The sequence below is a fragment of the Mastomys coucha genome, unplaced genomic scaffold (assembly GCF_008632895.1).
Source record: "Mastomys coucha isolate ucsf_1 unplaced genomic scaffold, UCSF_Mcou_1 pScaffold22, whole genome shotgun sequence".
In the NCBI taxonomy this organism is placed as follows: Eukaryota; Metazoa; Chordata; class Mammalia; order Rodentia; family Muridae; genus Mastomys; species Mastomys coucha.
The window spans coordinates 25,004,533-25,031,203 of NW_022196905.1; the positions used below are offsets into that span (position 1 = coordinate 25,004,533).

At 48.1% G+C, this 26,671-nt stretch overlaps 1 protein-coding gene across 3 annotated transcripts in view; it reads left to right on the forward strand.

The window, feature by feature from the left end:
- The window catches only part of Kremen1 (kringle containing transmembrane protein 1), a 70,645-nt gene extending 44,446 nt beyond the window's left edge, over positions 1-26,199 (forward strand). For 2 of the 3 annotated variants that reach the window (XM_031339872.1, XM_031339874.1), the window contains 6 exons: positions 2,999-3,123; positions 7,396-7,549; positions 15,415-15,747; positions 17,913-18,122; positions 19,260-19,344; positions 22,722-26,199. In XM_031339872.1, the coding sequence (XP_031195732.1) occupies positions 2,999-3,123; positions 7,396-7,549; positions 15,415-15,747; positions 17,913-18,122; positions 19,260-19,344; positions 22,722-22,890 (1,076 nt within the window). In that variant the 3' untranslated portion in view covers positions 22,891-26,199. The remainder of the gene's footprint in view (positions 1-2,998; positions 3,124-7,395; positions 7,550-15,414; positions 15,748-17,912; positions 18,123-19,259; positions 19,345-22,721) is intronic. The other variant, XM_031339873.1, reaches the window with a different exon arrangement.
- Positions 26,200-26,671: the final 472 nt, after the last annotated feature.

Sequence of the window (26,671 nt, forward strand, 5' to 3'; positions counted from 1 at the left end):
GGAGATTGATCATAGAACCTGAGTTTGATCTCCCAGAACCAAAGTTAAAAAAAAAAAAAAAAAAAAAAAAAAAAAGCCAGGCATTGGAGCTGGAGGGACAACAGTTAGGATCACTTTCTGTTCTTGCAGAGGACCTAGATTCAATTCCCAGACCAGTGTCTGGGGCTCACAGTCACTTGTAACTTCCAATCTTCTAAGGGACTGAAAACCCTCTGGTCTCTGCAGGCATAAACTCACTCATACATATATACAGTTAAAATCAAATCCTTTTTAAAAAGCTGTCCATAGTGGGCTGTGTATCTAATCCCAGTTCTGGCAAGGCAGATCCCTGGGAGTCATTAGCCAGCCTAGCCTACTTGATGAGTTCCTGACTAGCAAGAGACCCCGTCTGAAAAAGAAAATGTGGCAAGGTAGTTGTTGCTCATGCCTTTAATCCTAGCACTGGGGAGGCAGAGGCAGGCAGATCTTTGTGAGTTCAAAGCCAGCCTGGTCTACAGAGCAAGTTCCAGGACAGCCAGGACTACATAGAGAGACCCTGTCTTGAAAAACCCACTCAGGGTTCCACATTTGAGGGAAATGTTATATTTATCTCTCTGAGTTTGGCTTATTTTCCTTAATTGGTCATCCCAGGCTCTTCCATTTTCTTGCAAATGATATAATTTTGTTTTTTATTATTATTAGTTCTGTGAAGATTTAATGCATTTTTAAACTGTATTTAATCCTTCCCCGACTCCCATGTCTACCTTCTTCCCTCCAACTCTCTGTGTGTTCTGTCTCTTGTTTTCCTTCCCATCAATCCAGTTTGTGCTGCCCACAGACTCATGGACATGTGGCCTTCCACCAGTGTTCAGCCTATCAGGGCAGCCCTCTTAAGGAAAACTGACCCTCCCTCTTACAGTGGCTGTCAGTTCCAATGACTCCTCAGCTGGGGTGGGACCTCACGCCCACCTTGGCCTTCCATGCTGGGGTCTGGTCTAGCTTGAGTTTGCACAGGGCTGTGCACACTATCACAACCTTTATATGTGCCTTTATATGTGCAGCTGAATAATTTTCTTCTTTTGTTTGTTTATTTGTGTGAGAGCCTCACTAGGTAGCCCTGGCTATCCTGGAATAACTCACTATGTATACAGGCTGGCCTTGAATTCACAGAGATCCACTTGCCTCTGACTACTGAATGATAGAATTGAAGATATGCAACACCATGCCCAGCTATAATTTTTTTCTTTTTCTCTTTTAAACAATGTTTTAAAAGATTTATTTATTTATTTATTTAATGTATATGAGTAGACTGTAGCTCTTCAGTCATACCAGAGAGGACATTGGATCCCATTATAGATGGTTGTGAACCACCATATGGTTGCTGGGAATAGAACTCAGGACCTCTGGAAGAGCAGTCAATGCTCTTAACCTCTGAGCCATTGCTCCAGCCCCAATTTTTTTCTTTATGGTTGAATAAAACTCAGTTGTCATTGTATCACACTTTTTAATCATTCATTTGTTGACAGGCGTTTAGGCTGATTCCACAGAAAACATGTATATGCTCTGTGCTAAGCTGACGGGTTCCCTTGGGGTGTTTGGGATGATTTTGTTTGTTTTTTTAAAGATATTTTTATTTTATGTGTCTCTGTGTGTGCCTGCATGTGTGTATGTATACCATGTGCATATGTGATGTCTGCAGAGGCCAGAAGAGGGCATCTGGATCTCCTGGAATTGGAGTTACAGAAATGTCCTGAGCCACAGTTCTAGAAGCTGGGAGAACTGTGTCCTCTGGGAGAGGAGCCAGTGTTCTCATCCATGGAGCTTTCTCTCCAGCCCCTTTGCTTGTTTGTTTGTTTGTTTGTTTGTTTATTTGCTTTTTAAACAAATCCAAATGCATTGTGTAGCCCAGATTGGCCTCAAATTTACCACTCCTGCTTTAACCTCAAATCCTGAGGCTGTGAGCCTGTGCTTTCCTCTCAAGCTCCCCAAGTTGCCTGGAACCATTTAAATCTGATCGCTTCACTACTCTTTTTTGGGGGGGTGGGAAATGGGAGGGGGCAGCACACGTCACAGCATACACGTGAAGGCCAAAAAACAGCTTTTAGGAGTTGGTTCTCTCCACCATGTGAGTTCCAGAGATCAAACTGAGATCATCAAGCAAGCACCTTTAACACATGAGACACTGGGCTTTTTTTTTTTTTTTTTAATAATCTAGGCCTTTTTTTTTTTTTTTGCACATTAAGCTATGAATGCATAAGGAACAGCTCCAGCAGCCCAGGCTCCTTCCCATTAGTTTGCATGAGGCGTGCTCCTCCAGCAGAGCCAGCCAGTGCTCTGTTGATCAAACGGGCCTTCTCCTTGGCACCCTTTTTCCTATAGGTTTTTCCATCACCAGTTTCAGGAAACTGCCCAGGCTCTCGCTTAATATGTTCCGTGTGCACATTACTTCTCTTGGCAAGAAGCCTGCCCTCCCCTGCTTGTTTATAGTGATGCGTATGGTATGCTGAGTGATGTTAAAGACACTTCCGATTTTGCTGTGGTAACACTTAACTTTTTGAACAGTGTTCATTCCCTTGATGTCTAGAGTATCAGTCTTCTTGCAGATTTGCATGTATATGGTCAAAGGAATAGCTCCGGTTTCCTGCCAGGGTTCCCCTGCTCTTTCCCTCTGTGTCTGTCATTTTGGTGGATTACTACAAGATGGGTGCTATGAGGCAGAAGCAGAGCCACCTGCTCTATCTTAAGATATTGCTCCTGCTTCTCTTCTGTACTAAAATCTACCAACACGGATAAAGTAAACTGGGGATCTGCAGGCCACACTTTCTTTCTTGCAGACCGTGTAGCGTCTGGCAGAGAACAGTACCAGAGGGTCTGTTTTAGAGCTTGTTGTTGTCATTTGCCTGTGTTGTACCTCGGGGTGTAAACACTGTGGGCAGAGCACACCTGGCACAGACTGCATTTCCTTCTTAGTGTTTCCCAGCCAGATGTTGTGAAATTCTTTTGTTTTGTTTGTCTCTAGTGCCTGGAAACCTTGGCTGCTACAAGGATCATGGAAACCCACCTCCTCTCACGGGCACCAGTAAAACATCCAACAAGCTCACCATACAAACCTGTATCAGCTTTTGTCGGAGTCAGAGATTCAAGGTACCAGCTCTGTGGTGTACAACTATAGAAAAGATAATGATAAATTAGAGCAGCCCACGTGTCAAGTTACATGGGAAGAGTAGGCTGGGGAGTTGGAGCTCAGCTAGCATTCCATGTAAAGATGGGGAGAGGGGTCCCCGGGAGCCTCTGCTCCGCCCTTGTCTGTTATGATCAAGGATGTAGTGACTCCATAGAGTCGAGCCAAGGCAGAGGCTCCCTTCTGTGGCAAACTGCCATGCCTTACCTCTTCTCCAAATGTTCTTTTCTTCCTCTTTTCTTTACCTGAACTGTATTTCCCAACCACTAAGGTTCAGTAGTGCTATTTTGTATTATACAGAAGATCCCTCCCTCTTTCCTCAAACAATTTGGTCTAAAAGCCATTAGTTAAGCCCAAGAAAGAAGGGTACCCTGCTCATGTGAGGCAGGAGAGTAAGCAAGGCAATTGGACCCCGTGGCCATGTGGTTGGCTGAGTGTATAATGACTGTTTCAGAGCCAGTGTACTCTGGCTACTGGAAAAGGGAAGTGCAGAGGTGGAAGCCAGGGAACCTGACAGGAAGTCCAGATAGCATTGGAGGATGTCGTGGCTTTGATTATAGACAGGTAGGTAGTAAAGCTAAATAAATGTGCAATGGCTGTGTGTGCACACACTTACACTGATACCGGGGAGTGTAGGCAGCACTCGGGTCTCCACCAGAAAGCAGCTCTGTGGGGAAATTGCCCACACTGTGCTCACAGCACAAGATGTGTTCATAATGCCTTGTGTAGGACAGAAAGCTCAGTACAGATTCATCAAATGGACAAAGCCGCCTTGAAAGGGGTCCCATGGCCTAAATCTGGCATACTTTAAGCTTCAGATAATGATAGTAACAAATGCATCTTATTAACTAAAGTAAGAGCACCCCACTCCACTCCCAGTGATGACGGAGCACTGAGAAGATAAACATTTGTGATTAGTGAGTGCAAACTAGTAAGTATAGAAGAAATGGTGGGATTATTATCATATGACAGCCCTCATATTATGATTGATTCACAAATGAACATCAAGGTCTGTAAATATCTCAGATCTTCACTTACTATTTCCATAAAAGTGTACCTAGCCTTAAGAATCACCCACAATGACTGGGCTTGGTGATGCATAACTTTAATCCCAGCACTTTGGGAGGCAGAGGTAGATGGATCTCTGTGAGTTTCAGGCCAGGCCAGCCTGATCTATATAGTGAGTTATAGGTCCATCACAGCTACATAGTGGGACCATGTTTCAAAATACAACAAACGTGTGTGTGTGTGTGTGTGTGTGTGTGTGTGTGTGTGTGTGTGTGTGTGTGTGTAGAGAGGGTCTCCTTTAGTCCAGCTGAACTTGATACTCTTGGTTCTTCTGCCTTTCCTGCCCAAGTGTTGGATTATAAGCATGCACTATAGAGCCAGGCTGTAATTAAGAGTATCTATTTCAAGAACACCTATAGCTAACACCCTACTCAGTTGTGAGGTAACCCCCGTGCTTCCTGACTAGGGTCATGAGCAGACAGTAATACCCACTCTTACCTCATTGGCCTAGAGGGTCTTGCTAAAGAAATGGCACACAGTTGATTTTTATGGAAGTCTCAAAGCTGTTCATCAGTGAACGGTTGTCATCAAGTACTCCTGAGGAGGACATATTGTAACTCTTAGTTACAATAACTCTTAAGACCTGAGTCTTGTTTTGCATCATAGCTTAGGCAAAGATTGGCTTTAAATTAAACTACAGAAAAAAGTTATTGTAAGAGTGTCATAAAAATAGACATTCAGGCCGGGCGGTGGTGGCGTATGCCTTTAATCCCAGCACTTGGGAGGCAGAGGCAGGCGGATTTCTGAGTTCTGAGTTCGAGGCCAGCCTGGTCTACAGAGTGAGTTCCAGGACAGCCAAGGCTACACAGAGAAACCCTGTCTCAAAAAACAAACAAACAAACAAAAAGTTGACATTCAGAACAATAGACTTCACAACTTAAAAATGTACCTATAAATTGATGGTCAGTTGATTTCTAGCAAAATGGCCAAGATCATTAGATTAGGAAAGAGTAGTCTTCAGCAAATGATAACGAGGCTGTGGGCTACTTGCATGCCGAACAGTGTTTGGACTCTGCGTTGGTTCCTTTTTCAGAGCTGTGGCAAAGGAAGCTCAAGGAGGAAGGTTTATTTTAGCTCACGATTTGAGAAGCGTGAGGCAGCTGTCACAGTGCAAGACAATCAGGAAACAACCGAGAGGGACTGGTGCTCCTCCCACTCTCTTCATTTGTTAAATCTGGGCCTCAGCCCAAGGGATGCTGCTGCCTACAGCCAGGGTCGATTTGACCCAAAATATGCAAAAAACTAAAGCTCACAATAGTAAAATGTCAGGCAATACAGTTTTAGAATAGGCAAAGAAACAAACAATTCATCACCAAAGAGGACACACCAATGCAAATGAGCAAATGAAATTATATACACCGTCAATCATTAAGCTAATGCAGATTAAAGCCACCCTGAGATACACAACCATCAGTGTGGTAAAGTCAAATATACTGACAGTAGCAAGTGCTGACAAGGGCCCAGGGCACTGGAAGCTCTCACACATTGTTGATGAGGCATGGCTCAGTCTACCTGGGAAAGGGTGAGAGTTCTTTTAAAAAAAGTTAAGCCCAAGCTGGGTGATGGTGGCGCATACCTTTAATCCCAGCACTTGAGAGGCAGAGGCAGGTGGATTTCTGAGTTCGAGGCCAACCTGGTCTACAGAGTGAGTTCCAGGACAGCCAGAGGATACACAGAGAAACCCTGTCTCAAAAAAAAAAAAAGTTAAACCCAACAATCTCACCCCTAATTATTACTTCAGACAAATGAAAACTTACAAGAATCTGTATCAAATGATTTTGGATGTTCTAGTCTTCATAATGAAAACCTGGAAATAGATGAGCAAATGGTGCCCTATCCATATTACACTGAACTGTATTCAGTAAGCTAAAGGAGTGAACTGTTCGCATGTGCTCCAGTGTGTATGAACTTACAGGCATGCTGAGAGTGGATTTGTTTTTTTAAGCTACTTTATATTCTCAAAATGACAAAAACATACTAATAAAACAACTTGGGTAGTAGTTGCCAGGGATTGTGGGAGGGGCTGTAAAGCAAGAGTGTGAAGGCTCCAGTGTGGTGCAGCTTGCTCTGTATCTGGGGTTGGCTCCTGCAGACTGTATGTTCAGTCGGTGTATTAGCATTAAAAATAAAATGTAAATGACGTTTAATGAGTTTGCTGTGACATTTAACTGTAAAGCACGTGTTGGGGCCTGAGACATGGCTCAGCAGCTAAGGACACACACTGCTCTTGGGGAGTTTGGAACCCTGTGGCACATATGTTCAGCAGCTCAGTAACTCAGGATCCAGTGCCCTCTACAGGTACTGTACACATGCAGTGCAGACATACATGCAGGCAGAATACCCATACACATAAAAATAAATATAATAAAAATAAAGGTTGACTTTTTAAAAAATATATAAGGGGACTGGGGAGATCGCTCAGTGGTTAGGAGCACTCGCTGCCCTTCCAGAGGACCCAGGTTTGATACCCAGCACCTACATGGTGGTTCTCAGTCATTTGTAACTCCAGTTTCAGAAGATCAGAAATCCTCTCCTGGCTTTTAAGGAATATGCATGCATGTAGGCAAAACACCTATTTATATAAAAATAATTAATTAATTAAAATTAATTAAAATGTTACCTGGCACATAGTAAATAGTCAGTGAAGTGTTTAGCGCTTTTTAACCAATGTTTCATGTTAAAGACTTAAATACTGCCGGGCGGTGGTGGCGCATGCCTTTGATCCCAGCACTTGGGAGGCAGAGGCAGGTGGATTTCTGAGTTCGAGGGCAGCCTGGTCTACAGAGTGAGTTCCAGGACAGCCCGGGCTACACAGAGAAACCCTGTCTCGAAAAACCAAAAAAAAAAAAAAAAAAAAAAAAAAAAAAAAAAAAAAAAAAGACTTAAATACTATGGAAATGAGGACAGTGGAAACGAGTCCTCACAGGCAGGGGCATCTGAGTGAAGCTGAGGAGAGGTCACAGGGAAAGGGTGGATGGAGAAACCAGCCTGACAGCTCTGGATTTGAGGGTAAGGAGGCTGGCAGCCTCCTTTGGGCCTGACACCCCCATAACCCTGCCAGCATCATGTGATAACATTTACCCAGACTCCCCAAGTTCATAGCCATCTCAGTGCACAGTCCGTGTGTGCAGCTTAGCCGTCCTCACGTTCCTCTTCTGTTGTGGCAGTTCGCTGGGATGGAGTCAGGCTACGCATGCTTCTGTGGGAACAACCCTGACTACTGGAAGCACGGGGAGGCAGCCAGCACCGAGTGCAATAGTGTCTGCTTCGGGGACCACACACAGCCCTGCGGTGGGGACGGCAGGATTATCCTCTTTGACAGTGAGTATGTTTGGTGCCAGAGGCACCACCAGGGACAGCAAGCCCACCCCCCATTTAATTATTCGTTCGTCAGTATTCACAAAGCATGTGTCATGTGATGCCAACCATGTCTCTCAGCTCTTGGGACTGAAGTACAAAACAGGCTGGCTCAGACCTGCCCCACCCTCAGAAGTGTTTAAGAGTCTATACTTGTGTGTATGCTCTGAGTGTCTTGGCTATTACAGGTGTCTCTGCTGGACGTACTCCACCATGGCCAGCAGAGTAACGATCCATGGGAGGCATGAAGGTAGTTCAGTTCAATATGACTTAGTAGCTGGTGTTGGTTCAAACTTTAGGAGTCTGACCCCAATTAGTTTTATTTTAGGCTTATTTAAGCACAACCTAATTTGTTGAAAAATTTCCTGGTGGTAATTAGCTCAATCCCATGTACACATTAAAGGGTAAGATGTGGCTACCCTGAAACTCTTTGTAAAGTACATGTGACATCATCCATAAAGATGGCTTCCATAGATAGACTACATGTGACATCTTCTACAAAGACAGGCTCTATAGATTGACAAGCTCATAATAAATAAGTGTTTGAGGGAGGATCCGTCATGGCCTCAGCCACACAGCGCATGGGTCATGGCTACTAACCACACCCACTCCCATCCTCTGGGAAGACACGGAGGCATGCATCCCTCCCTTTGAATGGACAACCTGAGAGTTTAACACTGTTCCCTCGGTGCTCCCATGGGCTCTCTCAGGGCTACTTTGACAAGTAGAGTGTTAAGGCTTTCAGCTTGGAACTTACACTAGTGTTGGTGTGGCATCTGCTCTTGTGTGCCCTTGTTTTGATACAGCCCCATTTGTGTGTTTGTAGGAACTGGGCCTTTGTGCCTCACCAAGGAGCAAACACTTCAAGTCACTGAGTTTGCCCTGAAGCACCATATGTGTGAGGTGCGGGCAGACAAGAGGCAGGGCTGTGCTGACTGGATTCTGAGCCTTGACCTCTCCCCTTGCTCTCTTGTCCCTTATCACAACACACACAGTAGTGGTGATACCTCATGAGAGTTAGGACCCCTGATTTTAACATTCTACAAAGGGAAGTCTCAGGGAAAAGGCAGAAGAGAGACCTCGAGCTTACATAGGATGTTAGCACATCTGCAGGATCTCTGATGGCCGAGGGACCAGGCATGCACTCCTGACATTTCAACTAGGTGGGGAGCTCCATTTTGAGCAGTACCTTCACAAGATTTGTTTCCTAGAGCTGCCCTAATGGGGTATCACAGATTATAATGCTTAAATCAATAGGAACTTCCCCTCTCACAAAGAATAGAAGCCCCAAATCAAGATGTCATAGGGCTGGGCTCCCTCCCAAGGCTCCAAGAACTGTGACTAAAACAGCCCAGCCCACTGTGGTTCGTGATGTCCCTGACTGGTGGTCCTGGGTTCTATAGGAAAGCAGGCTGAGCAAACCAGGAGAAGCAACCCAGTAAGCAGCACCTCTCCATGGCCCCTGCATCAGCTCCTGCCTCCAGGTTCCTGCCCTGTGTGAAATCCTGTCCTGACTTCCTTCAATAATGGAACAACAATGTGGAAGTGTAAATCAAATAAATCCTTTTCTTCCCAATTTGATTTTTGGTCCAGGTGTTTCGTCACAGCAAAGGAAGCCCTAACTAAGACAGAAGTACCCATACTGTTTGTTTTAAACCCATGACATTATTATTTTATTTATATTTTGTGTATGGGTGCTTTGGCTGCATGTTTATCTGTGCCCCACATGCATGCCTGGCATCTGCAGAGGCCAGATCGCCTGGAGCTTGAGTTACAGGTGGTCATGAGAAGTAAAGGCTGGGAATTGAACTCAAGTCCTCTAGAAGAGCCGGACGGTGGTGGGGCATGCCTTTAATCCCAGCACTTGGGAGGCAGAGGCAGGTAGATCTCTGAGTTCCAGGACAGCCTGGTCTACAGAGTGAGTTCCAGGACAGCCAGGGCTATACAGAGAAACCCTGTCTCGAAAAACCAAAAAAAAAAAAAAAAAAGTCCTTTAGAAGAACAGCCAGTGCTCTTAAAGTCTCTTCTGAAATGCAGGCAATTGTTGTTCCATTATTGAAGGAAGTCAGAACAGGAACTTACACAGGGCAGGAACCTGGAGGCAGGAGCTGATGCAGGGGCCATGGAGAGGTGCTGCTTAAACTGCGACCCCTGTAAGACCAAAGGAAGTTACACACTCCCTGTGTTCTGTGGCAGCCATCAACATTCTTATCTCCAAAGCAGGAGCAGGAGAACAGTAAGAAAAGACTGGACAAAGCCAGTTCAGAGCCAGGCATGTGCCTGTGGAAGCCATTCAGAAACCATTCATGGCACTGACTCTTGACAGGTTTGGGCAGCCCTGCCCACATGACCCTGCTGCTTGTAACACACATAATATTTCTCTTGTTCTGGCTTCACTCTTTGCCTGCAGTTTTTCTCAACAGACATCCATGTTCCTGGTATGTCCCAAGGTTTCCACTGACACTTAAACTTCACTCTTATGGCTTCACCTGTGGGCTTCCCTCATGGAGCCTGGACACCTCTGTTTATTGATGGCCTCCTGGGCCTTCCTTAAAAAGGTTGGGGTATGACTGAGGAGATGGCTTAGTGGTGAGAGGGACAGCTGCTTGTCATCACGGCACTAGGGAGGCAGAGACAGGTGAATCCCTGGGATTCACTGACTAGCCAGTCTAGCCTACTGACAGGCAAGTTCCTGTCTCGAAAAACAAGGTTGACAGGTCCTGAAGAACAATACCCAAGGTGTCCTCCGACCCCCTTACACAACACACATGAATGTCAGTCAAACCACCATGACTAGAGTTCTTGCATTTGGTAAGCCAGCAAAGCCATATGTACCCTATCACAGTGATGAGCTCTGCCTGACAGCCTCCCTGGACCATGGCTCCCGGTGCCTCTGAGTGCCTAGGCACATAAGCTCAGAAACACTTCTCTAGGCAGCCCTTGTCCAGCAGGATGGCTTGCCTGCACCCCCTTCCATGGAAAATCTCCTAAATGAGTGTTCAGCCTTACATCCCGGAGCCTTCTGCTGGTTACAGCTTGCCACTTCCTTCCTGAAGTGCCATCAAAGAACTTTTTGTCCCAGTCCAAAGTGGTCCTTCTGTGATGTCTTCTTCCGGTTTGCTTTGTCTGTGACTTTAAACTTAGTTCGGCCAATTGTTTGCTTTTCATTTTCTGTTCTTTGTTTTTCTCCGAAGTCTCATGATTGACCTAAGGCACCAGTTGTAACCATATCACAAACACAATGCTACACTCTCTTAAAATTTCTTCTGCCAATTGTTTCCCATTACTTTCTAATTTAGCCTCACTCAGATTTTCTTTTCTTTTCTTTTTTTTTTTTTGCCAGAATGCACTAAGGGCCATAGTTTAGTTCACTAGAGCCCTTGTTCTGACCCGAAGCTTCCCAAGTGCTAATATTCTCATTTCTGCTCAGGTTTCGGCTTCCATATTCCCTCTAGAACTATGCAGAGTTAACATCACTCTGAGGCTTCTCCCAGCTTACATCTCCAGCCTCCACCCTCCTCTGGTTCCTGAGCCCTTAGCGTGGCATGGCTAGGTCAGCCACAGCAGTGACCCACACACAGAGCAGTGACCCCACACACAGCTGTGACCCCCCACTTCCCTAGTACAAATTTTCTGTGTTACTTTTACATCACTTTAACCAAATATCTGGCAGAAACAGCTTCCAGGGGGAACTGTTTATGGTTCTCATTCATAGTTTTAGGAGGCTGTCTGTCATGACAAGAAAGAATGGCAGAACAGTTCAGTCACATGGTGATAGATCAGGAAGCACAGAAGGGACTGTAGCCAGGGATTGGTGTAATAAATAACCTTCCAGTGCCCACCCTATGGAGCTAGCTAGGCCTGTCCTGTCAGTGTTCCACAGCCTTCCAGCACTGCCAGCTAGGGACAAGGGATGACTCAGACTCTCACTAGCCATCTCTGACATCACTGGCCTGTAGCTGTTTCACACCCTCCCTCCATTTTTCCAAACATTATCATCTTCCCCTTTGTGGGTCCATGTTTCTGTGGGTCTCATTATAAAGACACAGACCACTGGCCTTAAAGCCTCTCTAGTCCATTAGAACGTCATCCTAACTTGATGACATGTAGAAAGACACCTAGTAGTAGGACCGAATCCATCCTTTTGGGGGACACAGGTCAATTATCATACAGAACAACTGTCCAGCTCAGCCAAGTTTATTTTAACCAATCCTTTGCAGGTTCTATCCTGGACATTGTCTATACAGTGTGTTTATCTTAAAGCTTGCCTCAGCTGAATAGTAGGATTCTGTCTCCAAAGAAGGAAAGAGAAACCCTAAAGATAAAGTAGGTTCTCAGGAAGTACCGGAGGCAAGACTCATGCCCAAGCTTACCGGCTTTAAATCCTTTTAGCAACTGAGATCCCTTTTATTAACAATAATAACTGATCCACCTTTTGTTTTAAAGTCTGTGGTCAGTGATGCCCAGTGTGCCTGGTGACTGGAGGGGTGGAGGTAGTGAGAGTCCTTTTTCATGTTTTTGTTTTTGAGACAGGGTTTCTCTGTGTAGCCCTGGCTGTCCTGGAACTCACTCTGAAGACCAGGCTGGCCTGAACTCAGAGACCTACTTGCCTCTGCCTCCTGAGTGCTGAAATCAAAGGCATGTGCCACCACGCCCAGCTTCCTTTTGGGTTACTTTTGGCTTGAGTTTCCCTAGATTCTTAGATCTGTGGCACCCTTTTTAATTGGCTTTGGAATGTTCCCATCAAACAACTCTTCTCCTCGTCTCCTTTCTTGTTCCTTTATGAGACTCCAGTCACACACACCCGCGTGATGGCTGTTAGGTGCTCGTTTTGTTTGTTGGGTTGGTCCTTCCTGTTTCATTTTGGATAATATGTTTTATTAATATGTCTTCAAGTTTATTGATTCTTTCTCCACTGCACTTAGTCTGTAAATAAACCAAACAGATACTTCATCTCTGATAGTATCTAATTTTTTTTATTTTACATTTTCTATTATGTCTTTATATTTAGGGGTGTGTTTGTGTGTGTGTGTGTGTGTGTGTGTGTGTGTGTGTGTGTGTGTCACCCTCCCACACACACACATGCAAATGCACATGAGTACAATGCCAGTAGAAGCCAGAAGGAAGGCTTCAGGCCCAGTGCAGCTAGACCTAATGGGCAGTTGTGAACCATCTGACATGGGTGCTGGGAACTGAACTTGGATCCTCTGCATGGGCAATGTGCAGTCTTAACTGCTGAGCCATCTCTCCAGTTCCAACATTTGACTCCTTTGAGTTTTTGAGACAAGGCTGACCTCAAACTTTGTATAGCCAAGACTGGCCTTAAATCCCCCCCCCCCTTTTTTTTTTTTTTTTTTTGGTTTTTTTGAGACAGGGTATCTCTGTGTAGCCCTGGTTGTCCTGGAACTCACTCTGTAGACCAGGCTGGCCTCAAACTCAGAAATCCACCTGCCTCTGCCTCCCAAGTACTGGGATTAAAGGCATGTACCACCACTGCCCAACTTAACTTTCTAATTCTCCTGCCTCTAACTTTCTAACTGTTAGAATTACAGACATGAAGCACCATGCATGCCTAGCTCACTGACTCTTATAATTTCCACATCTCTCCTGAGATTCCCAGTCTGTCCCCATGTGTGGTCTTCTCACTATAAACTGTACTGTATTCATTATGCAGTCTCCACGTTTTATAGTCCCAACCTCTGGGTCATTCTCAAATCTTGCTCTGTGGGTTGCTTTTTTCCTTGGCAGTGAATCTTTTCCCACTTTTTCTTGCTTTTATGTGTGACTGTGGTATTCTGTTTAATGCCACAAGCTGGGAAGAATGGGTAGACACAAACATAAACAGCATTTACACTTTGGAGGCCTGCTGAGTGTGAGCTCAGAGCTGGGGTCTGTCTGCAGCCGACCTCAGTTTGAGCAGTTTTTCTGTCATTCCCTTTGCTGCCTTCAGCTCCCTGATCCCTGAAGCTGTGCTTAGTGTAGAACAGAGCACACTAGTGTGGTTTTTAGTGTCCGGTTCCACGCTGAGCTTTGAGCAGGTCCTGTTGTGTCCTGCTCTTGTGGGAGACAGCCACTGTCTGCTATTTGGTGCTGTTTGAGGGAAGGTTTAGGGTTGCTGGGTCCTCTACCTGTCTACAGCTTCGGACAGCCACTACCCCAGGAACAAGGTGTTGTCAGCAGTTCTCCCTCCTCCGCTGACAGCCATACACTTTGCTCTTTGATGGAACTTGGGAAAGAGACTCCTGATCTCTTCTTAAGGCAACCAAGGGATGAAGTCTTCTGCTTTCGCTCTTCTCCCAGAAGCAGTTGGTCTTTACCTGTTGCTGGGAAGTACTCTCCTACTCCCTCACAGACACAAGCATGTTTCACATCTGCCTCTCTCCAGGGCCCTGGGAGAAATGGGTTAACAGCTCTCCCCCAGCAGCTGGAGGCTTTTGGTTCTTTGAGAGGGGAACTCTGGCTGGCTGCTGGACGCTAGTCACTCTTGCTAGCACGAGGAGACCTGTGCAGAAGAGCTCATGAGTGAATGCGAACACCAATGTATCTCAGGCTCTGTGTGTCCTCCGTTGAGAAGCCAGGCTGACGGCTCCCCAGGAACTTGTTCACATGCAGCCATCTCATAGGCTCTGTGGTGGTCACCTCTTCCCTCTGGCATTAATGAGTCCATATCTGTGACCCTCCTCATTATTGATAACTTCCCTTGGTTGTCTTGAGACCTCAGCTTCTGATTTTGAGCTTCTCTTACTAGGAAGAAAAAGCAGTTTCCCTGGGGCTCACGAGGTAGTCAAAGGCTTGGCCACTGAGCTCTTGCCAGCCTTTGGTTTTGTGAGACCCAGTTTTGAGCTGACATCCTCAGGCTTCAGCCTCCAGGGCATTGAGACTGCAGCAGACCTGCACTGCCAGGGCCAGCAAAGCAGCAGATTTTGATTGCTTTTCTGTATGCAAGAGAAGAACTTTCCGAAAGCCTGCTGGAGCTGTGGTTCAGTGGAAGAGTGCGCACCTGGCATGCCCTGGCGTGGCTCTGAGTTCCATCTGAGCACTGAAAAGGAACAACTTCCTCTTCAATCCTCTTCCTACACTCCCTACTGAAGTCTTTCATTTCCAAGATCTTAGTTACATAAGTGTCACCTTCTAAAAGCCTGCAAGTCAAAAAACATGAGTCCTGAGAAAGCACGACTGATGCACATGAGTCTGGTATTACCCCCTCCTTCCCCTTGGGTGCTTTTGGAGATCCAACCCATGGTCACACATGCTAGGAGAACATCCCCTAGAGAGGTCTTCCAGTCCAGGGCTCCTTGTAGACTTCTTGTGCAAGCACTGCACCTCTAAGGTACTGGAGACCCTGAGGAGTTTCGGGGCCCTTCCTTTATGATGTCACCTCTTCAAAAGCCTCTCCTCGGCTGACAGGTCCCATTGTTTCATGCACTTTATCTCAGATGTCCTCTGAGTGTCATGGGATACAGCAGCAGGTGGTGGCCCTAAACTGGAAAACAAGGGAGAGGCCTGGGAATGAGGTGCAGCTCCTCGGATCACATGGCCCCACTGCTCCTGAATGCAGACTGTCTGACTCCAGCCAGACCCCAGCTTAGGCTGCACTACCCCTCCAAGCTCTAGGCTAAGGTCTCCTGGGGAAACCAAATAGGCTGCACAGTCATTTGTTCAGGGTTTAAGTGATTCATTCTGTGATTTGATCCTAAAACCCAGGATGGCCTGGTTTGTAGCTGGAAACAATGTCCCTAGTAAGATCACATTTCCTAAGAGTTTGTTTGTATCCGCATTAGAGATGAGCCCCAGGCTGAGACTCAGGCCCACTGTCTTCTCTTCTGCAGCTCTCGTGGGCGCCTGCGGTGGGAACTACTCAGCCATGGCAGCCGTGGTCTACTCCCCTGACTTCCCTGACACCTACGCCACTGGGCGGGTCTGCTACTGGACCATCCGGGTTCCGGGAGCCTCTCGAATCCATTTCAACTTCACCCTATTTGACATCAGAGATTCTGCAGATATGGTGGAGCTGCTGGATGGCTACACCCACCGCGTCCTGGTCCGGCTCAGTGGAAGGAACCGCCCACCTTTGTCCTTTAATGTCTCTCTGGATTTTGTCATTTTGTATTTCTTCTCTGATCGCATCAACCAGGCCCAGGGATTTGCTGTCTTGTACCAAGGTAAGATGGATCCTTGTCCCTGGGGGCATAGGTGCCCTGCCTTCCCTTCCTTGCCAGTGTTTTCAAGCCTAAAGTGGATCTTTGGGGGCAGACTTGGTCCTCCTGACTCAGCTACAGATGATTTCAATAGTAATCCATCCCCAGTTACCGTCATACAATACCCCACCTTCCAGTACACAGCACCCACCTTCCAGTGAACAATACTGACCTTCCAGTGAACAACACCCACCTTCCAGTGAACAGCACCCACCTTCCAGTGAACAACACCCACCTTCCAGTGAACAGCACCCACCTTCCAGTGAACAATACTGACCTTCCAGTGAACAACACCCACCTTCCAGTGAACAGCACCCACCTTCCAGTACACAGCACCCACCTTCCAGTGAACAATACCCACCTTCCAGTGAACAGCACCCACCTTCCAGTGAACAGCACCCACCTTCCAGTGAACAATACTCACCTTCCAGTACACAGCACCCACCTTCCAGTGAACAGCACCCACCTTCCAGTACACAGCACCCACCTTCCAGTGAACAATACCCACCTTCCAGTACACAGCACCCACCTTCCAGTGAACAATACTCACCTTCCAGTACACAGCACCCACCTTCCAGTGCACAGCACCCACCTTCCAGTGAACAACACCCACCTTCCAGTGAACAATACCCACCTTCCAATGAACAATACCCACATTCCAGTGCACAGCACCCACCTTCCAATGCACAATTGGTTTATATTTCAATTTCACTATTTTAATGATTTTGTTTATTTACTTTAGATTTTATTTATGACTGAGTGTATACCATATACCACATGTGTGGGGGTGCTTCGGGGGCTAGAAGAGGACATCAAATTACCAGGAGCTAGAGGGTTAGACACATAGCTGTAAACAGCCTGACATGGAATAGATGCTGGGAACCAAACTCAGGTCCTCTGAAAGATCAGGCCACAGGGCCATCCTCCTCAGGCTCATGTTAGTAGTCTTAGTGGCAGTTGTGTAGACAAACTACACGGATAGATAAAAAAGGAGATGAGAGACAGAATTGGAAGGCTTCCAAGTGGTCATTTCATCATCCATCCTGCTGCCTCCAAACAGCCCTGCCATTCCTCAGAAGCACTCACTCTGTCCCTCTGACAGGAGCCTTTGCTAGCCTCTGAGAAGCACAGGCCATGGGCTGCAGGAAGTGGGACAGACTAGAGCAGGTCAGGTTTGCCATAACAAGGAGTGGCTTCAGGGTCTGAAGAGACCAGCCTCAACACTAGGCTCAGCAGCAGCCTCTCCCTTCTGCCCTGCAGGCCAGGCCATAGCCTGATAGGCTCTGCTTCACCAGCTGAGACCAGGGCAGACCTCCTTAGCCAGGAGTGATGCCACACCTCTGTAAGACCTGCTTGTAGCTAGCAGAAGCCGGGAGATTAACAATTCAGGGTCATCCTCAGCTACATAGCTGGAGGCCAGCCTGGGCTATATGAGACCCTGTCTCAAAAAGAAGGAAGTGATGAGTTAGTAGCTAGGTGCTTGCTGAGCAGGCGTGAGGAGTAGAGTGCAGAGCCCTGAAATGCGTATAATTTCTGAGTGGGTATGGTGGCCCACATGCGATTGCAGCCTTGGAAGGTGGAGAGGGGATTCTTAGAACTCACCATACTGAGGAGTTCTGCCTCACTGAGTAACATGAAGGGTGTTCACGGATGAGTCCCAGCATTAACCTTGTGCCTCCATGTGTACATGCACCCCACATGCGTGTACACCTATACACATGCAAAACATCCTCTCACACATGGAGAAAGAAAAATAGAAAAAGCCTCATCCCGGCCCTTGGCCCTGTGAAGGTTCTATGCCCCAGTGTAGGGGAATGCCAGGGCCAGGAAGCAGGAGAGGGTGGGGTGACGAGCAGGGGGAGGAGGAAGGGTTCAGGGGTTTGTTCTTGTTGGTTTTTGGTTTTTTGGTTTTGTTTTGGGTTTTTTTTGTTTTGTTTTGTTTTGTTTTGTTTTGAAGGGGAAACTGGGAAAGGAGATATCGTATGACATGTAAATAAAGAAAATATCTAATAAAAAAAAACCCAAAAAGCAAAAAGACAAAAATAGGAAAAGCCTCATCCCATTCAGAGGCCCACCGTTCTGCAGCCATGGGCCTCAGCTCTGTCTGGTTAATCCTTTTGCTCTCTTAGCCACCAAGGAGGAGCCACCACAGGAGAGGCCTACCATCAACCAGACCCTGGCAGAGGTGATCACCGAGCAAGCCAACCTCAGCGTCAGCGCTGCCCACTCCTCCAAAGTCCTCTATGTCATCACCCCCAGCCCCAGCCACCCTCCGCAGACCGCCCCAGGTAGCCATTCCTGGGCACCATCGGTTGGGGCCAGCAGCCACAGAGTGGAAGGTAGTTCTTTCAACACTTACAGAAACAGGGGTGTTTATGGGTGCTTCTCCTGCCGACACAGGTTGTGATATTGGCCCTGCCACCTCTATCCTGCATGGCCTTTGGGAGAAATGCTCTCATTAGCATGGCTCCCCTCCAAAGATGGCTTCTGTGTGCCTTTGGTAACTGTGATTAGCAGCTAAGATGGTCTCTTCATTATAAAAGACATCTCATGAGAGCATCTTTCTAGAGCCCCAAGTAAAACTTCTCAAATATGCTAACTCAGAAGATATATACAGAGCTGAAGGTTGACTCAGTGATAAAACATGCACCAATGGGGATGGGAAGGTGAATCCCAAATATACAGAGTTCCTTCCGAGGTGCCATGCACTGTACTAAGCAGTGGGCCGTACACTGGAGCAGACAAACCCCTGCTCTTCTCTTGTCTGGAAACATAAGCCCGGTCTCCAAATTGTGGGCAGCGTAAGGCCAGGCACTGCTCCTCTTCTGCAGAGTGAAGTGCACACAGATGCTAAGACAGTACTGTGCATGCTTCCTATGTGTTACCAGTGGGAGGAGGGAATCCAGAAGCACTGCCAAAGGCCTGGAGTGCCAAGAGCTTTGAAGAGAAGCCATGCAGGGGAGAGACATGAGCCATGTTCTTCTCTTGTTAAGCTAGTGTGGTTGGCTGCAGAGACCCTCCTTGGTTTTCTGCTGAGGACATGTCCCTGAGGGAGCTGGTGCACTGAGGAGGACTGTCATCTGTAATCTAGCCTAGAAGTCTTCACACTACTCCCTTGCCTCTGTAGATCTCACCACAGAAGATAGGGGAGAGAGACCTCCTCAGCCCTGCATCACTTGGCTATGGATTCTAGTAGGATTTCACAGGTCTCATTTCTCATTGCTTAGATGAGAAAACTGGAACCCAAAGACTTCTAAGTCATTAACTGCTGAGTTCCAGTGGCAGACAGATTTACCAACCCCCCTTGAACCATAACTCTAGTGTCCAGGTTTTACCAGAGCCCAGCTCTGAGTTGGTCCTGCTGCCAGGTTTACCACTCCCACCTGCAGGACCCTAGAGCCAGTTCTGCCGCCTGAGCGGCCAGTCTCCTTTGGAAAGTGAGGACGAGTCTGGTAAACTCTGCTTTGCACTTGCAGGATGGACCGTGTACGGCCTGGCGACCCTCCTCATCCTCACAGTCACAGCCATTGTTGCAAAGACTCTTCTGCACGTCACATTTAAGTGAGTACCAGTGCAGACAGGAGCTCAGTGTCCTTTCTCTGTCATTTCTTCATCTGTCTGGGGGCAGGTTAACATTAGAACAGGATTCCAGAGGCCGAGTCCCAGGCAGCACAGGGTGAAGAACACTGCTGCTCCTTCCAAGAGAGACCCATGACAGGACCAAACACACTGAGGCTGAAGGATACCGTGTCCAGTAGACTCAGTTTCAGGAAGGGTTGAACACATTCTGGCGTAGAGATGTATTTAAAAGGCCAGGCATCCTAGGACACTACCATGCTGCTGCTGCTGCTGCTTCTGCTTCTTCTCCTTCTCCTTCTCCTTCTCCTTCTCCTTCTCCTCCTTCTTCTTCTTCTTTCTCTCTCTCTCTCTCTCTCTCTCTCTCTCTCTCTCTCTCTCTCTCTCTCAAAAGAGTTTCTCTGTGTATAGCCCTGGCTGTCCTGCAACTCACTCTGTAGACCAGGCTGGCCCAGAACTCATAGAGATCTGCCTGTATCTGCCTCCTTGAGTGCTGGGATTAAAGGTGTGTGCCATGTCCATGCATTTTTTTTAATGCCTGTAGAAACCAAGGAAGTCTTACAAAGATAATTTCAATATTTCAATTGGTGCTTAGGAATTTTATCAGTTTATTTTTCACAGTTCCATAGGTATATGTAGTATATTTGTCACAATCCCCCCATCCTTCTCTTCTCCCCTCCCATTCCTGTCACCCCCACCAGGCTCCCATTCCACTCCTGTGTCTTTTGGTCTTGTTTTTGTTTTTACTTTGTGGCCTACTGTGCTTAGCCAGGGCCACATGGGCATGGGTGTGGAGCTGTTCACTGGAGGGTGAGCAACTCACCACTGGCTACAACCCTGAAGACAATGGCTTCCTCTCCAACAGCCCTTGACTGCCATTAGCTCCCCTGGGTGAGACTGTGGCCCACAAACCCCTCCCCAACCTGTGACTAAATGTTTGGAATCATTCAGTCTTATACAGAGCCTATGTGGGCAGCCACAGCTGCCATGAATTCCTGAGTGCCAACGCCATGTCATACCCACAGGCCAGCATTTCACATCGCCTGGCCACTGTGTCCTGAGCTTTAGAAGGGGTGAGGGCTTGTAGCAGTCATGTGTTCTCAGCGCTTGACCAACCACGGGTTCTGCGGTAATGGCTGTTTGCTATGGAGACCTTGGTCTAGGCTCACTGCAGCACTGACACCATGTGCTCTTGCTTCACTCACCACTGCTTGATGCCCAGGACCCCATGGGCTTGCACATGCCCAGCCCTTATCTCACTCCTGGGCCATAGGTCCCAGTGCTGCCCCCTGTTGGTGTCTGAGGCTGTTGGCCTTTATATGCCTAAACTCAGTTAAAACTTAAACCCAGTTTGCCAGTAAGTACGCATTTTTTAAAACATATATTTAAGCCGTGCTCAGTGGCATACGCCCAAAATCCTAACTACTTAGGAAGATGAAGCAGGAGGGTTATGACTGAGACCAGTATGGCAGCTTAGCAAGACCCTGTTTCTGCTAGGTTACAGTAGCTCCGGCCTGTGCTCTCCCTACTTAGTAGGCAGACAGGGGTGTTGCTGCAGTCTTTTCACTGCCTGTTTTCACTGGAGGGTGAGCAACTCACCACTGGCTACACCCCTGAAGACAATGGCTTCCTCTCCTCCAACAGTCTTTGATAGCCATTAGCTCCCCTGGGTGAGGCTGTGGCCCGCCAGCCCCTCCCCTACCTGTGACTAAATGTTTAGAATCATTCAGTCTTATACAGAGCCTATGTGGGCAGCCACAGCTGCCATGAATTCCTGAATGCCAACACCATGTCACTGGTTTGAGACTAGCCTTTTCTACTTAATAAATCCCAGGCCAGCCTGGGCTACAAAATCACACACACACACACACACACACACACACACACACACACAAAACCCACAAAACCCAAAACCTATCTCAAAAACAAAAAGAAAACTTACAAAGGCTTGAGCCTTCAGTTCTAACAAAATTGAAGAAAGAAATAGCTTAGAGTGGGTTGTCTTCCCAGCAGGGCAGTCCCTTGTGGTGCTAGTAGTCTGTATGCCTGGAGGGCTCTTGTCCTCTCTGGACTCCCACTTACAGACCTTCCTGAGCATGGGGCTCTGCTCAGGCCTCCTCTCCTGGCCTCTGCCGCAAACGTTTGCACATGAGAGCCAGCTGTGGCCACACTACTGACCTTCCCCTGCTCCTCTCTGAACTTTTTCAGTAGAAATAATGTCCTGATTGCTGTTGGCTGAGCTCACCTTTCAGACAGACATGCAGAGAGAGTGAAATGTGGGGAAGAGCGTCACTTTCAGAACACCACATGGATACTGGCTAGACTCTCCTCAAACCTGTTCTGTAAAAATGGTGTAGGACTGGACATGACATGCGTCTTCCCATAGGGTGTATACTCTAGCTCATTGTCTGCACCTCTCACAGTAGCCGACACTGTGCAGTTGTCAGTGGATAATGGAAAGAAGTGTCTGGACCTATCAGCATAGATGGAGCTTTTCAATGCCTTCCACCTGTGGTTGGCTGACCTTACAGATGTAGAACCTGCACCTTCAGAGGACCAGTATGTGTTTTAATGTCACAACTCAGATCCAAGGAAGTCCCTCAGGGTGCAGTGTCTCACAGCAGGCTAAAGCAGGGCTGAGGCTAAAGCACATGCCTCTCTCCACTCAACACTGGAATCCCTCCTCAGCTTCCTTGCCCCTGTCAGGAGGGGAAGAGAAGGATGGACTAGGAGCAGAGCTGATGTCAGGGCTCACTGCCTCAAACAGAACATTCCCCTCACCCCGTTAGGTAGGTGAGCTTGGTAAACGGCATTAGTAGGTAGTATTCTTTTATTGGGGGAGGAGGAGGAAGAAGAGGAAGGAAAGCAAGACTATTTGAAAATTCATAATCTCCTAAAACAGCCTTTTCCAGCTCTGAATTATTTTGACAGAAGTTCCCTTGTTACCACAAGAACGGCCCTGCTCTGCAGCCTCCTCCACAGGCCACACCTCCACAGTCTACATAGTTCATCGTTCGCTGTTTGTTTGTTTGTTTGTTTGTTTGTTGAGACTGGGTCTTACTACATAGTCCTGGCTGTCCTGGAACTCACTATATAGATCAGGAAGTAGCCCTGGCTGTCCTGGAACTCATTATGTAGATCAGGCTGGCCCCAAATTCAGAGATCTGCCTGCCTCCCCTCCTGAGCTCCAGGAGTTCCATGTGTGCATCACCATACCCAGCCTTCATCCTTAAGTCTCTAAGGCAACCAGCACCTTTCCCAAGGCTAGCCCCACAGGTAGCGTCACAGGGGCAGGGGCCTTGTGAGGAGGCTGTTTGAGTGCTTTCTTCAGATCTTCTGGAAAAGCTGTTTTTGTTTGACAGATCTCATCGAGTTCCTGCTTCAGGAGACCTTAGGGCCTGCCGCCAGCCTGGGGCTTCTGGGGAAATCTGGACCATTTTCTATGAACCTTCCACTACAATCTCCATCTTTAAGAAGAAGCTCAAGGGTCAGAGTCAACAAGATGACCGAAATCCCCTCGTGAGTGACTGAAGCCCCACACCTAGATGGGAGGCTCCACTCCAAGTTCGAGCTTGCCACAGCCCCTCCCCCTGAGTTTTCCTCTGAGAACTTCCTTGCCTCTCCATTTGCCTCCATCTCTTTTGGGGGCACCCTGTTGCAAAGGCAGCCCAGCCTGGAGTCCTCCGTCACCTGTACCAGCCTGGCCGCCCTGCAGCTTCGTCTCCATTGGGATGTGAAGACCAGGCCCAGACTGACAGGACACAGCTGGGGCTGACTCTACAAGACTCTTGGGTGGTGGGGAGGCGTGGAAAGGAGTAGCGTAGGATGAGTTTTCTTCTTCTTCTATATTTTGTCCACATACAGATCAGTTTCCCCTGGTCTTTATAGTTTGCAACAGAACCAGACTGAAAGAATTCTCAGGTTTTCTTAGGCTGGCCTGGTTCCCCACTGAATGTGGTCTCATGGGCGTTATCCCCCCAAAGGCCCGGAGGCCCAGTCTAGCCTTGGAGCTTTCTCTGCTGCCAACTACGATGTGTCATCTAGTCTGAGGGGACTGAGAACAGGGCCACACCAGACATCTTCTTTCTAGAGGGTTCTTTTCAGTATCCACTGACCAGTGAGGCAAGCCTGAGGATTGGTCCATCTGTCTGTCCACAGAACAGACACAGTGACCTCAAGTAGTTCCCAATCCTGTGGAATCTGAATTCAGCCTGTCTTTCTGTCCTCAGCCAAATCCTACTTCAGAATCAGGGGTTTAAAGACTGTAGCCTAGAGCCGGGGCTGTAGCTCAGTGGTGGAGAGCTTGCCTTATATCCATCAGGCCCTAGGTTCTATCCTAGTACTGCCAAAAGTGGGGGAGAGAAAAAGATTGTAACATAGCATGCGGGCAGTATTTGTAGTTCCTGCATGAGGCATCTATCATTTTAAAAGAAGATCAAAACTATCAAGAGCTTTGTCCTCTTGCCCTTATCAAGGGAACAGAGTAGTTAGGAGTAAGGGCTCTTGTCTTGCCCTTTGTCCCTCAGACAGGGAGGCAGGAAAAGGCCAGGCTTGGGAACTGGAGATCCTGCCAGGTGCAGTTGGGAGAGGAAGAAGGGCCATGCCTGACTGAGAAGCCCTACAGTCTGGAAGTGGCCTTTGTCAGCAGCAGCTGAGAGGAACAGCCTGTGCCCTGAAGGTGGACCTTGGTCACTTTCCTGCCAGCCCTTGAGCCTCTGCTCTCCTGGGTGCCATCCTGGAACACTGCGCTCACCTTCCCCAAGTCTCTCGGCCACTGCCATCGAGGCCTTTCATAAGGTTCGGGTATTCTCATCTGCAGCTGCTGCCCCCAGGATTGTATGGGACCATCTGGGAATCCTCCTCAAGGAGAGGCAGTAGGAGTACAGACGAGGCAGTGACCAGAGCTGATGGGTAGAGAGGTAACCAGAGGAGGAGCATTGTATCTAACAGTGGGCTGGGGTGCTGGCCCGGCTCCTACGGGAGGCCAGCGGGGGTACAAAGCTACTATGGGTCATCATCCCACTTTGATCTGGGAAAGGCTACAGTCTCCTGGGTATGAAGACAGGCCCACCACATACAAAGACCACTGGAAAGAGACTGACAGGAACAGGTTCCACTCTAAGCTATCCATAGTGTTTGCAGGATCTCCCCTGAGACCAAGTGTTGAGTCACAGAGCACCATGTGCATAGTACATAGAGGATGTGGGTTCTTTCCCAGGGAAGGCTTGCTGGCCAGGACATTTGTTCAGCGCTGGCCCAGGCTTCCGCTAGGCCACCATTCACCTGCTTCTTCATATCTCAGACACAGGAAGCCAAGCCCAGTGTGGTGGCAGCTGCAGCTCAGCATTGGTGTCCTCAGGAAGGGCAGTGGATGTGCCCACGCTCTTGCTTTGGGCCTGGCACAGCCCAGCACTGCAGGATCCACTTTTGAGGGGGGTGCATGGAAGGAAAACTAACTCACTTCCAACGACAGCAGGGGACAGTGGGAAGGGCTGTAAATCACCCAGGCCAGACCTCCAGAAATGACAGTCTCAGTCTGTTAAAACCTGTAGCTGTAGGCAGCCGGTCACAGAGGGCCTCTGTGCTGATAAACACCCTGCCTGGAGCAGAGGTAAGCCTGAGGGAGAAGAGCGGCCCAGAAGACTCTCCACCCTCAGAGACATCAGCTAGAGGCATAGGTGCCCTGGCTCCTTCCCTTCCTGTCACTGTCACACTGCTTACAAAGCAGAGACAGCTGGATAGAAGCCTTCATCCTCTCCCACATCAGCAAGGCTGGGGCTGAGGCCACATAAAATGAGCAGAGACCAGAGTTCTGGACTTCTCAAATATGGGCTCTGGCTTCAGACTCCACAGCCAAAAGCTCTTGAAGATCAAAGCTCTGGCGGGTACAGCTGCCCTAGCCTCTGGGCCAGCCCATGGGATGTGCCTGGGCCAGGTGCCACCCCATGCCTCACTGTCATCCCAGGAGGGACCCCACCTGATGCTCCTCATCAGCCACTAGCCTGGCACTATCAGAGCTTGCACAGGCTGTTGCCAAGGACAGTCCACACTTGACCTTCAAGAGCACTTAGAAGTGGCTGGCCTCCTAGACTCTGTCCTCTCTGCAGGGGCCACGCAGGTTTCCCAGGCCAAGTCCTCACTCCAAAAGCTTCCATGGTTCCCTGGCTCCTCTGCATGTGGAATCTCCTGTTTGCTGTCTGAGGTGGGCTCTGGGTACCGCCCTGGGAACTGCTAGCCTCTGATTGGTCCTTTTGTGTCTGTGTTTACTGTCCCTTTCTACCTCCAGGCCACTCAGCTCTGGCTGCTCTGGCTGAGGTGGGGGGCCCTGCCGGCTGCACCCCCACCCTGGTCTGCCAACAGAACCTGGGGGCCACACACAGGCTCCTGTCTTGCCAAGCTGGAGCTGAGCACACTGGCCGAGGCTAAGTGGGGCAGGGTGGACAAGCAGGAGGGGAATCTCTCACGTCAGAGGGAAGTGTCCAGAGGTGTGTATGGAGGGATCCTTTCTAGCCAGCACAGAGAGCTGCAATCCCCGTCACCTTCATACCACCAAGACCTTCCCATTTCCAGTCTCACCCTCCAGCAGGGATAGGACTTTGGACAACAAGGCTTTATTTGTAAATATGTTCTTAATATGCAACTTTGAGAATAAAATAGAAACATCATGTATTTTAAAGTATAAAATGAAGTGTGACACACTGTATACAATTTAATATATATTTTTAGGATTTTGTTATTTAAGAAAATGGAATGTGATGGTACTTAACTTTTACAAAAGAGAGAAAAATGTTATTTTTACTGTTTGAAGAAAATAAATATTCTCATTGTTGTAGAAACTGTGGTGGGGCCAGGCAGTCATTTTTTCCAGGGTACCGCAAGAGTCGGGCCCCACAGGAAAGTCCAGAGTAATGGAGCTCTTTGCCCTCCCAAGCATCAGGCCTGGTATTGGCCACCTTTCTCCTGGTATCTCTGGGTCTTGTCATTGCTTGACCACAGCTGGGGCAGAGATGGCAAGCTCTAAACACCAGGACTCCGGATCAGCTCCACATGCAGTATGGCAGCCCTAGCCTAATCACTGTGGTACCCAGCCTCCGTTTCCCGCCCTGGAAACAGCTGTCACCCCAGATGATGGAGGCCTGATGGAGAGACAATACAGCTGTCCCAGGAAGAACTGAGCTGGCCTCCCAGAGTGACCTATACCTCTCAGTCCCCGCTCTCTCTGTTGGTGGTTGGGTTTTTTTGTTTTGTTTTGTTTTGTTTTGTTTTTGAGAGAAGGTCTTCCTCTGATCTGCTGCCCAAGTTGGCCTCAAAC